The following is a 13,594-nucleotide window of genomic DNA, read 5'->3' on the forward strand; positions in this document are numbered from 1 at the left end:
TGCTTGAGGATCTGCTGCATTGTGGAGTGACTGGTAATGACTGTAGGCGGTGTGGTCAGGGACTTATCCTTGGCTGCTACTAGACCATTCCATAGAACCACTTAGGTAATGATGGCTTCACAGATGTAAAAAGAAGACCCCTTACTTTATCTCTTGGCTGGTTCTGGAGGAAAGTAATATCACATAAGTCAGTGTTGAGGCGGAGGTGCCATTCTTGTTACTGAAGATTTTCCATGTCAATGAATGGCTGTGATGTGACTGGTGACAAAGCTTTCACAACCTCCTCCGTCTTAATGACCATGGTCCATATAGTAGTGGTAGGCAATGTCAGATTCTTTGTTACCATTACTGATGGTGCGATCATGGTCCATATAGTAGTGGTAGGCAATGTCAGATTCTTTGTTACCATTACTGATGGTGCCAACTGGGTGTTGGCAAACATACTGATCATGTCTTCCCCTCAAGATGAATTTAGCTCAATGAAGATTTTTTAGGCTTTAGGGTGTAGTAGAAATGGGTAAACATTTTATTTCGTTGTCTGATGACAATTAGACATCTCTAATGAGACATTTCATGAATGACTGCTGGTGCCGCTAGATCCATTTCGACTCTTAATTCACTACTGATGCTTCACTGTGGTTGATTCGCCTATAGGATTGTCTTGACTGGCGTAGAAATTATAATCTGCTACAGATTGTCTGAGGCTATGATAATCACTTTATTTGACAATAATTTGGGTTTTACAGATGGATCCATGATGAAATGGGGCTACAAGCCCCTGGTAAACTTCAGCACTAGCCCTACAACTAACTTGAAACGATCTCTAACATTTGATGCATTAACTAACGGCATATCTTTAGGTCTGTAGCAAATTCCAACTCCTTGCTGAACAGTTAATCTAGAGTGAATTGAAGTTCATGAAAGAAAGTCTCCTTATGTCAAAACGTTGATTTTAAAGAAGAAGAGAGTCAGAGGGTTCAAGAATTTTATCTTAAATAGTGTAAGTTTGGATTGATGGTGTAACATGTTATAAATTATGATTGATCAGAAGGTTAGTCAGATGTGTAAGCTGTAAAAAGGGACCACTCTCACAGTTTTCTTTGAAATTCACATTTAGAGACAGAGCATGCTTCTACACCTAAGCAGAGCAACGTTTCTATAGGTTTCACGTGTTTTCTCAATAATGTTCACCATAGAAGTTTAATATCCATAATATCTCTGCTTGAACAATATTTACGGAGCGATGAGAACGCTATGGAACATGCCACCTATTCCTCGCTAGAGACTCCCTGCTACGCTTTGGCAATGTATGAAAATTCTGCATGTGGTAAAGAGGGTGTGTTTCTTCTGGGTGTGATTTGATATATAATCGTAATAATAGACGTATTAATCTTCGCAAATAAAACTTTTAGCTGAAAAGTATTAGTTCAGCTGAATTCTACCAGGGATTATTTAATTTTTGATGCTTGAAAACAAAAACAAATTGAGTTTTTTGACTCCCAGATGATATATTACGTACTTAACTACCAAGTCATAACTCTAGAAAATAACCATAGAAGGTTATTGAGATAATTTACAACGAATCCGAGCCAACTTATTATAAGATATCAGAGTGTGTGACAGTATGTAATAGTTATACGTGTACATAACATTATACGTTTTTAAATAAATATATGTCTATGCTTCGTCTTATACCAAAAGTAATTCATGGCTGTTATATAATTTGACTTGAGTAATTAAACAAAGAGCATAGTGTTTGAGTAATATGTAGAGACGAAGTGTTCCCTTTTCAACTTTAACATAGCCGGCAGGTAATTAACTTTTATAAAATGATACTAGTAGCAAGAAAACTCACACAGCATCTGAAATAATATATAGTTTTGCCCTGTGTTTGCACTTAAGAGTAACGCAAAATAGTAAATGAAATGTGTGCAAATTAGCTTAGATACCATAAGAAATGTAAACATGATGTATCCAATATTATATTTGATAATGATAAGATATTTTTAAATGCACAAAACGAAATATTTCATAAGCGCGAGTTTTCTAAGTATTTTCTCACATAGTTTTGGTCCAAGTCGTAATATAAGATACATGAAAATGTAGTTTGTTAGTGAATAGGAAAGGTGGAAAGTAACACTAGCGTGAAGAAACTTCACAAGTCCTACCAAGACTAATACCATACTTGTAACTGGAAGAAAATCCCTAAGGAAACAAAGTAAATATTCATGGATTCTAATAGTAAAAAACAAAATTTATTCTATAACAAAAAATGGGCTAAATGTGATTTACATTGTGTCTAGTCTCTTATTTCGTTTTCATGAGCACATTTATTTGAAACTATTCTGTGATAAATATATTGGCGTATTTTCTGTTATTTGACAGGCTTGTCCCATCGCTCTGAGAAAAATCATTTTCATCTGAATAAACTGCAAAATACTATACTTTCTAATGAACTGCACACGATGATTTCTACCTTAGCTTTTATAAATTATTGACACTTGTTCTTGTTGTTTTGCTAAATCACAATTATTTAAGAAAAATGTCTACAATCTTAGATGTTGCCATCTTATTTAAAAATTCAAAAATTTAAAGTTGTGGTTATAAATTAAGCTACATATAAATGATAAAATATGTAAACATGTACCTATTAAATATTAAACAAATTTTACTGTTGCAATAGTGTCGGCCCGGCATGGCCAAGCGCGTAAGGCGTGCGATTCGTAGTCCGAGGGTCCCGAGCTAGTCATCACCACCCACCGCCAACTCTTGGGCTTCTCTTTTACCAACGAATAGTGAGATTGACCGTAACATGAAAACTGATGGCTACCAACAACAACGCCCCAATATTATATTGCTAATATGTTCTATTTTGGTACGGCTGAAAGGGCGAGCATGTTTAGCGCGACGGGAATGCGAATCCGCGACCCTCAGATTACGAGTCGCACGCCTTAACTCGCTTGGCCATGCCTGGCCTGCCTCAATAGTTAATTAGATGAGAAATAGAATGGTCAGTCCGTAGGATTTTATCCTTAAAACAATAATTAAATAGATTTTGTATTTCATGGAAAGAAATTAAACAACTAACTCAATAAGGATTAGAATTTGTAAGAAATAGTATAGTTGTGTTTTGAATGAACAACTTACGCGGTGAAAGGGGGTTGGGGTGTGGGATTGTTATCACGTGACACTGACAGTTGAGACAGGAGGCTTAGAGAGGGTTGGGAATGTGTTTTACTGGTTTATCATGAGATATTGACATTTCACAGTGTGTGATTGTGATTCAAAGATAATTTTTAATGTTGTCTGTTGGTGTCCAGATGCTAAGACATGGCTCGGAAGCTACGTTTACACAGTCCGGCTGGAGCAGAACCGGTAATATATGACTGGCCTTTGTCAGTATCGGTAAGTGCTTGAAGTTTAAGCTTATAACACTATTTAAGAGTTAGGCCTTAGTTACTAACCCTAACAATTTTCTTAAGTGTAAACATTAAACACTAGGATTTTGGTGTAGTAGGTAATATCTGTCCATAATTCAGTTAGGTCTTGCTATCAGTAAACACCTTTAAATTAAAATAAAATGTTTCGTAAACTGTCGTAATGGTTTTCTCAAAGTATGTTTGCTTCGTAACTTGCATATATATATTAAATATATTCATCGTAAATATATACTGGTACTTGTTCAGAATTTCCCTAGTAACATTTCGAATGTTAGAGACGCCTCTGTTTGTAGTGGTTTAGTTAATAGCTAAATATTTCACTTCCAATTTGTTTACTTATTTGATTCATAAACAAGTGTAACCATAATGACGTTGAAGATATACTAAGTAACATTACGATCAAGAATTGTAATATCCTTGAGTTTTGAACTAAACTACTACTACAAGTGGATGCGTCTATAACAAATTGTTACTGGAGAAATTCTGTACAAGTACCCATATATTAATACACTATGTATTAGAAAATAGTACTGATACTGTACTTATCACTAGTATTACTAATAGCAAGTAGTATTGTGTAGTTTTGATGTCTTGTGGAATGCATACAATGTTGAGTGTATTAAATAAACAAAGATTCATAAATTTTAAGCAAAATTATATTTTTGCAGTAAACATACATGTTTTGACAGCTGTCTTTTGAAGAAACATTTTTACTACACTCTATAACTGTGTACAAATTGTTTATTTATTTACTTCTGTGTTAGCATAATGTGCTTCCCTACACAGATATGAAAGTATCATTTGGTTAAAATGAAATTATAGTTGTAAGGTTTTATAGCCTATTAATCATAATATAAATATTTTTACATTTACTTTTTATAAACTAAATGGTTCTGTTGTAGAAACACAAGTATAGAAGATGGCAAAAAATTGTCTGCCTTTTGTCTTCACTAAAGAGTGACATGTCGAATGTTTGGAGTTATTTTAAACTATTATTTTACTATTCCAGCCATTGTATAATGTATCTACAAATATCTAATATGTTAGAAGAAAAATCCAAGAAACATTAGATGTATATTTTGACTATAGTTTTATCTAACTTGTTTTTCAATTGAAAATAATTCTAAATATAATGAAGTCTCTGAATATCGAATCTTGCCTGTGGAATATTGAAAATGTCATGATAAGGGCTGGCATAAAATTCTTTTTTGTATTAAGTTATTTTGGAGTATGGGACATTTGAGATGGACCAATATGTCCCATGTTGTATCAAAAAGATACATTATAATCTTGGTGAATAAAATGAATTTCACATACTCAAGAAAAGTGGGTTCATATGTCTGTGGCTAATAATATATTGTGACAGAATGGAGAGACTTAGAACTTGGTTTTCAGTTATTGTAGTCATGATCATATAGTTGTCAGTTGCCTAGAGATTTAAATGCACCATATCTTTCACTAAACAAAATATATTAACTTTTATTACATTATTTTCCAAGGCATGTTTTATGATAAATGGGAAAGAAATTGTGTTTAATAAAACCATTTTTAGTTAATTTTATGTATTTTGGAAGTTCATGGTCTTGGAAACTGTCACATATTAATCTTGCTTGGGCATGGTCATTTTGACCTTGTAATCATGAAATATTATTATGTTTATTAAGTAACATTACAAGTCTGTTGTGCACATAAAATCAGAATTTTTAATTAGTATTTATAATACAATTTTGTGAAGTTTTTATGAAGCCAATCTAAGTTCATTGTGATTTCAATGCTAATTTAAATAGTTCTTAGTTTATGGTAAAAGGTTTGTTGTCTTTTTAACTCTGACATTAACTGTAATTAAATAATAAATGTACAGGGTGGCCCATAAGTCACTACCCATCCATATATTATTATGTTGTATTCAATAATACTAATAATGAGTTGAAGGCAGCTGTTACCGTGGCATTTGGAACAATAACCACTGCTATGTTGAGGAAGATGCCTCGCAGAACATGGCGTCGCATAATATTTTGCAGCGAGAATGAGGGACAGCACACAGAAACACTGGATACATAAGATATATGGATGGGTAGGGACTTAGGGCCACCCTGTACAATAAAATGAAATTATGAAGTCAAATGAAGAATTCTTTTTGTAATGAAGACTTCATTTTGCCATGTTTTATGTTTTTATATATTTATTCATAGTTTGTTTTTTACCTGTTTACATATATTTTAATTTTATGATTTATTGTCTGTATTGCATAACATACAATTTACTATTCCCAGAAGTAAAAGTGAAACATCAGTAAAAACATATTAGCAGGTTCTCAGACACTGATGTAATGGGTATGTAAATTGTACTCTTTGGTGTTTAGGGGCTAGGTCTGACTTTTTCCTCCAAGTTTATTGTTAAAACAAAAATTCCTGTACCTTTCAAATATTCAGTTTAAAATACAGATAATAAATAAGTTAATATGAATGTCCAGAAAGCTGTTGTAATGTAACTGGCCTTTTAACTAAATTTTAAATTGGATAATAAATTTATTGCTATTACCATGGACTTCACATACATACATCAGGCACTTCTTCTGGAGTAATTCCCATTGCTGTTAAGTTGTGAAGAATGTTTATAAGCCTCATGAATAAAGTGAGGATACATGGGTCAGGGAACATTAATATAGTGTGAATGCTATACTGTAGAAGTCACACAGACTATAAAGGTGGAGGGCCCTCACAGTCACAGTACAAAAGTGAGGATTGAAAGTTTTCGTACTATTTTCTTTTTTAGGTATAAAAATTGGACTAAAAACTACGTTATGTTGCTAATTTTATTGGCATGCATTGAGAATAACTTTGTTTACCTAGATTTTGAAAAATAAGTCAGAGTGAGGCCTGTACTCGGAGGGCTAAATTTACCTCGTATGTCATTGTTTTTGGGTTTTTATAATATTGTTAAAAATTATAAGATAATTTAAAATATAGTGGCATCAGATAATTTTCTTATTCCTTGAATGAAGTAGGAGACCTGTGAACTAAATTACCACGTAGGATGGTGAATATATGGAGAATCACGGCTAGCTTTAGTGATTGTGTTTGAACTAAATTACCACGTAGGATGGTGAATATATGGAGAATCACGGCTAGCTTTAGTGATTGTGTTTGAACTAAATTACCACGTAGGATGGTGAATATATGGAGAATCACGGCTAGCTTTAGTGATTGTGTTTGAACTAAATTACCACGTAGGATGGTGAATATATGGAGAAACACGGCTAGCTTTAGTGATTGTGTTTGAACTAAATTACCACGTAGGATGGTGAATATATGGAGAATCACGGCTAGCTTTAGTGATTGTGTTTGAACTAAATTACCACGTAAGATGGTGAATATATGGAGAATCACAGCTAGCTTTAGTGATTGTGTTTGAACTAAATTACCAAGGAGGATGGTGAATATATGGAGAATCATGGCTAGCTTTAGTGATTGTGTTTGCTGCTTGTTGAAGACAGTTGGAAGACTTCTAGATGTTCTGTAATTTATATATGTTCTGTTATAGGACATGGGCACCAATATAATTTTCTTGGTGTATCCTTAATGTTAGAATTAGCTCTGGGACCTATGTGTGTCGAATTTGTGCACTTGTTACATGGTTTGTTTTATTGCATTGGAAAAAACCTCTATAGTTTGAAGGTTTAGAAGTAAATTTTACATTTTACACAGCTTATGCAAATTAAATATATCTATGAACTTGCAGCTTTGAAATTTCAAAAGTATTTCATTTTTAAATGTTTTTGAAGAAACAGTTAAAAACACTTACCTTTATTATAGATTTTAATTAGATTTTCACATCTTTTGTATATTTATTCACATAGCTGTAAATTTTTATTTTTCTTGTTTAGAAAATGGTGCACATGGTTCATTATGTTTACAATTACTGCCTGTTTAAGCAGTTACTTAGATCAGTACAATCATATAGAAATAGGGAATAACAAAATACCTTTGAAAATGAAGCAAGACTTGATATAATGAAATGTAAAGTAATTTAATTATACCTTCCTCATTTCATTACACGAAATTTTGACTGTCACAGTGGTGGAAGTTGTGAAGAAACACCTTTTGTTCTAGGTTTAAAAGAAGCTTTACAAAATCTTGACTGTTATCGTGGTGGAAGCTGTTAAACACTTGTTATTCTAGCCATGTGTAACAAAGCTAAGTTTCATGCCAATGTTTCTGTCTATATAAAGCTGCTCTACTGGAATTAGTATTGTTTTTACAGTTGAAAAGAATGGTAAAGTTTCCATAACATATCTGAATCAGTGGCCTGACTTATTGAAGCTGAAATCTGGGCAGTTACATCAAGGTTTGAGAATATTTATTGGTGCAACTACACTTGCATTCTTTAAAGCTACTTAACCTTTCTGTTAGAGAGTTATGAGCACTCACTTGTGCTTGCAAAATGATAGGTAACTAACAAACACCAATGATGTTTATTGGTAACATACTGAGACCACCCTAAAATCAAAATTTGAAGTTTTTTTTATATATGAAATTGAACAATTTTTGTTTGGTAGATCTAATTATTTTGTATAATTTGTTTAATTTAGTGTTGGAATTTTTGCCTCAAGGCAGGATGCACCCTTCAATATGTGAAAAAATTAACTATAAATATTTGTGTTACTTTAGTTATATGCTGTGATTATGATTCTTGTCTGTATCAACTTGATAATTAATGGAAGTATGCAAGCTTTTGAAATCATGAATGTTTTATTCAGTTGTATCTTTATCTTATAATAGGATAGATATGATGAAGCAGCTGAAATCATAGATACTATTAGGTAAGTTTCAGGCTAAACTTCTTCATATGAACATTGCATGAATTAGTGTATGTTGTAAAATTAATCATTGCGTTTGTAGATGTTATTTGCTTGTTCAACAAGAAGGTTTTGAACACTCCATGTTTTGTCAGTTATTATGACTTTTTTAGTAGTATGTGCTCCATTCACGTGATTTCACTTACTAAAGGAAGGTGGCATTTTGTTTGATATTGTTTACCAGCTTAGAAATCAGTATGTGATTATATGTCAGTGGAGGTTGGGTCACTCTCCTGTTGGTGGAGTTAACTTCATGAGCTGAAACATGGAGACTGTTAAGCAAAATGGGAATTGGAACTAGAAACTTAAGATATGTGACTATTATACTTAAGGTGATGAAAAAAGTTCTTTTTATGTTCATTTGTAATGTCATCTGTTAGAGATGGTCACAGCTTGATTGATTTCAAATGTTTTCTGATGTAGGTGGGTATGTGAGGATTTTCCAGAATTAAAGTTGGTAATGGAGAACCGTGTGCTGGTAGATTATGACACTAAAAGGTAATTTTTAATGTTCATTACTTTTTTACTTGTTAGTAGACTGTATCTGATTGGGAAATTTCAAATAATGTTTCATGTTTTCAAGTGCAGATCTTTGTTTCACTGGTAGTCTCCTCTCACTGACATGTTTTAATTATAAGTAACTGGGCATATGGGAAATATAGAATGTTTAATGTTCATGTCTAAGGTTTAAAATAAATCATAAAATTACTTTTGAATGATTGAATGGTGTTTATGTGTTGATAGAGACTGTATAATATGTTACTGGAATTTTTAAGAGCACATATCATTATCAGTGCATCAATTTGATAGCGACAACATACAGATGTACATTTGAAGCCAAAAAGTTATAATTTTTTTTGCCACTTTTAGAAGCCAGTAAATGAACAGAAAGTTCAGGTTTAGTTAATGATGGAAAATTTATCTAGTATGAATAAAAATCAAATATAAAAATGTAATTGAAATTACTAACTTAAAATTAGTTGAAACTGGAAGTCAAGAGAAGACCTTAAAATGTTATCTAGGTCTGGATATGGCTGATTGTAATTTATAGAATCCAATGGTAATTTTTATACTCAAAAATACGACCCCTCGGTGTGGATTCCTGTACGTGGTGAGGGGACCTCCCAGGGAAGGTTTTGTTCTATCTGGTTACCTTCTCTGGGATCTAAACATCCACCCACGTGTTTGCCGTGCATGGCGACCCGTGAAGGGGAGGAGAGGATCCTGGTGGTTGAGGGGTCCAACCCTAACACACCATTTTGGCCTCGAATTCCTGTAGACGGGCAGCCTTTGGGTGGCCCTCCTTGGGTCAGTTGGCTGGTCCACTTGGGCTAGAGTCAACCAAGTACCAGTGTTGGAAGTTCTCAACGGGTGTTGTGGACATTGTGCCTGATGCTGGTGTTTGGGTAGAGTGCTCACGAAACTCTGGCGTTGCTGCATTGTCCTTGCGTGACTTTGTAGTGCGTCCCCTTGTAGGGCTCCATGGTGGGTGGGGTCAGTGGGTACCAAATTATTTCTTTTCCTATGGATCCTCTAAAAATTTAAATAAAATTGTAAAAAACAGTCAATGGGTAGCGACCACGTCTTGAATACTCAGAACAGCAATCTTCAACATCAGTAACACACGCACCTCATTTTCTTATATTACATTCTCTTTCGGAAAAACCTTTAGGGCAAATGTCCCCTTTTTTTATTCAAAAGGGACTAGAGGGACTTGCTGGCTCTCCAAAGTCAGTAAAGAAACTTTGATCTGGTGACTTATTGGTTGAAACATCCACATCCCAACACAGTGAACTCCTCTTGAATTCAAAGGCAATTGGGGATATAGCTATTGAGGTTACACCCCATGCTACCTTGAATTCTTCACGAGTTATTGTTGAAAGGATTTGAAGAACGTTCCCAGTCAGAGATTCTCGCTGGTCTCTCCACTCAAGGAGTTTCTGCAGTGAGGCGCATCTCCACTCGCAAAGATGGAGTTACACTGCCAACAAATACCCTCGTTTTAACATTTACTTCACCACATGCACCTGCTACCATCAAGGCAGGTTATCTCATTTGCAGGGTCGGCCATACATACCAAACACTCTTCGATGTTTCCAATGTCAGAGATTCGGCCACTCAAAGACATCTTGTCGTGGTTCCCTGACATGTGCTCGTTGTGGAGGCAAGGACCACGATGCCTATGACTGTGATATGAATCCACATTGCGTCAACTGCAATGGTTCTCACCCCTCTTACTTTCCTTCTTGCCCAAAATGGTTGGAGGAAAAAGAGGTGCAGCGTTGAAAATGACACATAACATTAGTTATCCTGAGGCTCGGAAATTGCTGTCCACAGCTCCATCTCGGATATATGCTGCTGCACTTCATTCCACAACTACAGTGGGAGTGCAGACAGATCTCTCTGTGCCTCTAAGGAAATCGTTTTCAAAACAAATGAAAAGCCTTTTGACCTCCGTGGTTAAAAAGGTTGATGAATCGACTTCCACACCCATCTCTGTTCCTCCCATACCTTCCAACAAACCTCAAGATCCACGTCCTTCAGTTTCAAATACAGGCATTTCTTCTGATACATCTTTTTCTCCCACCACAAGAGACAAAACAATTATTCGTTCGCGTCCTCAGTCACTGGATTCCCCTTCCAATAACAAAAACCTGCCCACCCGACCCAGAGCAGGATCCATGGAGGTTGATAGACCTCCTCCGACTAAAGACAGTAAAGAAAAAAGACGTGGTCGTAAATCGAAGGGTTCTCCAGCCACTTCACCTACTCGTTCTTAAAAATGGCCACCTTGATACAATGGAACTGTCGAGGTTTACGTTCTAATCTGGATGATATCAAAACGCTGATTCTTCCTACCATCCTGTTTGTCTTTCTTTACAAGAAACATTTCTCAAAACTGTTAATACTGTCTCCATTCGGCAGTTTTCTCTGTACAGAAATGACAGGTTGTGTGATGGTCGAGTACATGGAGGGGTGGCACTGTTGGTTGATCAACACATGCCCACCCTGTCTTTGTCACTCAACACACTCTTGGAGGCTGTAGCCATCCGTGTTTCCTTGGGTCATACCATCACTGTTTGTTCTCTGTACCTGTTTCCTGGAGAGACATATGATCAGTCAGATCTTGATGCTCTCGTTGAAGAATTGCCATCTCCATTTCTAATCCTAGGGGATTTTAATGGACATCATCCCCTCTGGGGAAGTGCTATTATTGATGGGAGGGGCCGATCTGTAGAGCGGATGCTCTCTGATCACAATCTTTCTCTTTTCAATACTGGTTCTTCCACTTACTTTCATGCACCTAGTCAGTCCTTTACCACTATTAATCTCTCAGTTTGCTCTCCTTTATTATTCTCCCATTTTTCATGGAGGGTTGACAGTAATCCACTAGGCAGTGATCATTTTCCGATCCTTTTGAGAGAGACTGGCCGTGGTTGATGCCACCCTACCCGCGTGTCCCGGTGGAAGCTGGATCAGGCAGACTGGTCCACTTTCACTGCTCTCGCAAAACTTGATCCTGCCATCGTAAATCAGCCATCAATAGACGACTGTATAGCAGCGGTAACTGACTGTATTACACATGCAGCTGCTTAGTGTATTCCTAAAACCTCGACACGTTTTCCACGATATCCTCGTCCGTGGTGGAATCCTGCTTGCCACTTAGCATGGAAGACTCAAAAGCGGGCCTGGGATACTTTTCGTAGATATCCCACACTTTCAAACCGGGTTGCTTTCCAACGGGCCCGTGCACATGCTAGGTGGGTAAGACGTCAAAGCCAGAAGGAATCTTGGATTAAGTTCACAACCAGCATATCTTCTACCACCAGTTCCAAGATCATATGGAACAGGATTTGAAAGGTTAATGGGCACTACAATTCTGTCCCCCTCTCGATCTTACTCTCTGATGGTCAGGAGGTGACTGATGTTCGGAACATCGCTAACACTAGGTGAAAGCTTTTGCAGGGTATCTAGCACTTCTGCTTGTTCCTCCACCTTCCTGGCCATCAAGACTTGGGCAGAGCGATCACCTCTTTCCTTTCGAACTGACTGTTTCTTTGACTATAATTGTCCCTTTACCCTGGTGGAACTAAAAATGGCCCTTCATCCGTCTGCCAGTACGTCTGTTGGACCTGATGATATTCATTATGACATGCTGCACCATCTATCTCCTGCTTCTCTTGATGTCCTTCTGATTGTTTTCAACCGGATCTGGCAGGAGAATGTTTTTCCTGATGCCTGGTGCCAGGCTATTATTTTACCTTTCTCTAAGCCAGGGAAAGATCCCAAGATTCCTTCAAACTACCGTCCAATTGCTTTGACGAGCTGTCTCTGTAAGACATTAGAAAGGATGGTTAATGCTTGTCTTGTTTGGTTCCTTGAATCAAACAACCTCCTCTCACCCACCCAGTGTGGGTTCTGAAGACAACGCTCCACCACAGACCACCTAATTCGTCTTGAAACATCTATCAGAGAAGCCTTTCTCAACCGCCAACATCTTGTATCAATATTCTTTGACATAGAGAAGGCTTACGACACAACATGGAGGTATGTTGTTTTGCGAGACCTCCATACATATGGGTTACGTGGCCATCTACCCATGTTTATTAAATAATTTTTAATGGACAGGAGATTCCAAGTTCGTGTGGGTTCGACACTTTCCCGTTCTTTTGTACAGGAACTTGGAGTCCCTCAAGGCTGTGTATTGAGTGTTACACTCTTCAGTATAAAGATAAATGCCATCACTGAACAACTCCCTCCGACTGTTGCGAATGGGCTATATGTCGACGACTTTCACATCTCATGTCAGTCGACAAACATGAGATATATTGAGAGGCAACTACAAACCGCCCTCAATTGTGTACGGAAGTGGACTCTGGCGAACGGCTTTAATTTCTCTCTTTCCAAAACTGTATGCATGCACTTTTGCCGTCGACGGGGTATTCACCATGATCCTGAACTTCATATTGGTGGAGTTTTGGTGCCAGTGGTCCCGGAGACCAAGTTCTTGGGGCTTATCTTTGATCGTAAACTGACCTTTAAAACACTGACCTGCATACTCGATCCAGAGCAGGATTACTAGAGAGTGACTGACCCACATCCAGTAAAGGAAAAAGCATGGTAGCAAGCAGAAGGTCTCCTTGCCACATTCTCCTCCAAAATAAATAAAAATAGCCATGCTAATCCAATGGAACTGTCAAGGTTTTTAATCAAATGTGAATGACATCAAGGATTTGATTGACTTTTATCATCCCAAATGTCTTTCTTTTCAGGAAACATTTTTAAAACCTACTAA

General features: G+C 36.5%; 1 protein-coding gene across 5 annotated transcripts in view; it reads left to right on the forward strand.

The window, feature by feature from the left end:
- The first annotated feature begins 3,173 nt into the window (after window positions 1-3,173).
- The window catches only part of LOC143248442 (histone-lysine N-methyltransferase, H3 lysine-79 specific-like), a 61,778-nt gene continuing 51,357 nt past the window's right edge, over window positions 3,174-13,594 (forward strand). For 2 of the 5 annotated variants that reach the window (XM_076496801.1, XM_076496804.1), the window contains exons 1-3: window positions 3,174-3,405; window positions 8,222-8,262; window positions 8,722-8,796. In XM_076496801.1, the coding sequence (XP_076352916.1) occupies window positions 3,331-3,405; window positions 8,222-8,262; window positions 8,722-8,796 (191 nt within the window). In that variant the 5' untranslated portion in view covers window positions 3,174-3,330. The remainder of the gene's footprint in view (window positions 3,406-8,221; window positions 8,263-8,721; window positions 8,797-13,594) is intronic. The other 3 variants (XM_076496799.1, XM_076496802.1, XM_076496803.1) reach the window with 2 other exon arrangements.

Source organism: Tachypleus tridentatus, chromosome 4 (genome assembly GCF_004210375.1).
Source record: "Tachypleus tridentatus isolate NWPU-2018 chromosome 4, ASM421037v1, whole genome shotgun sequence".
NCBI classification, from domain to species: Eukaryota; Metazoa; Arthropoda; class Merostomata; order Xiphosura; family Limulidae; genus Tachypleus; species Tachypleus tridentatus.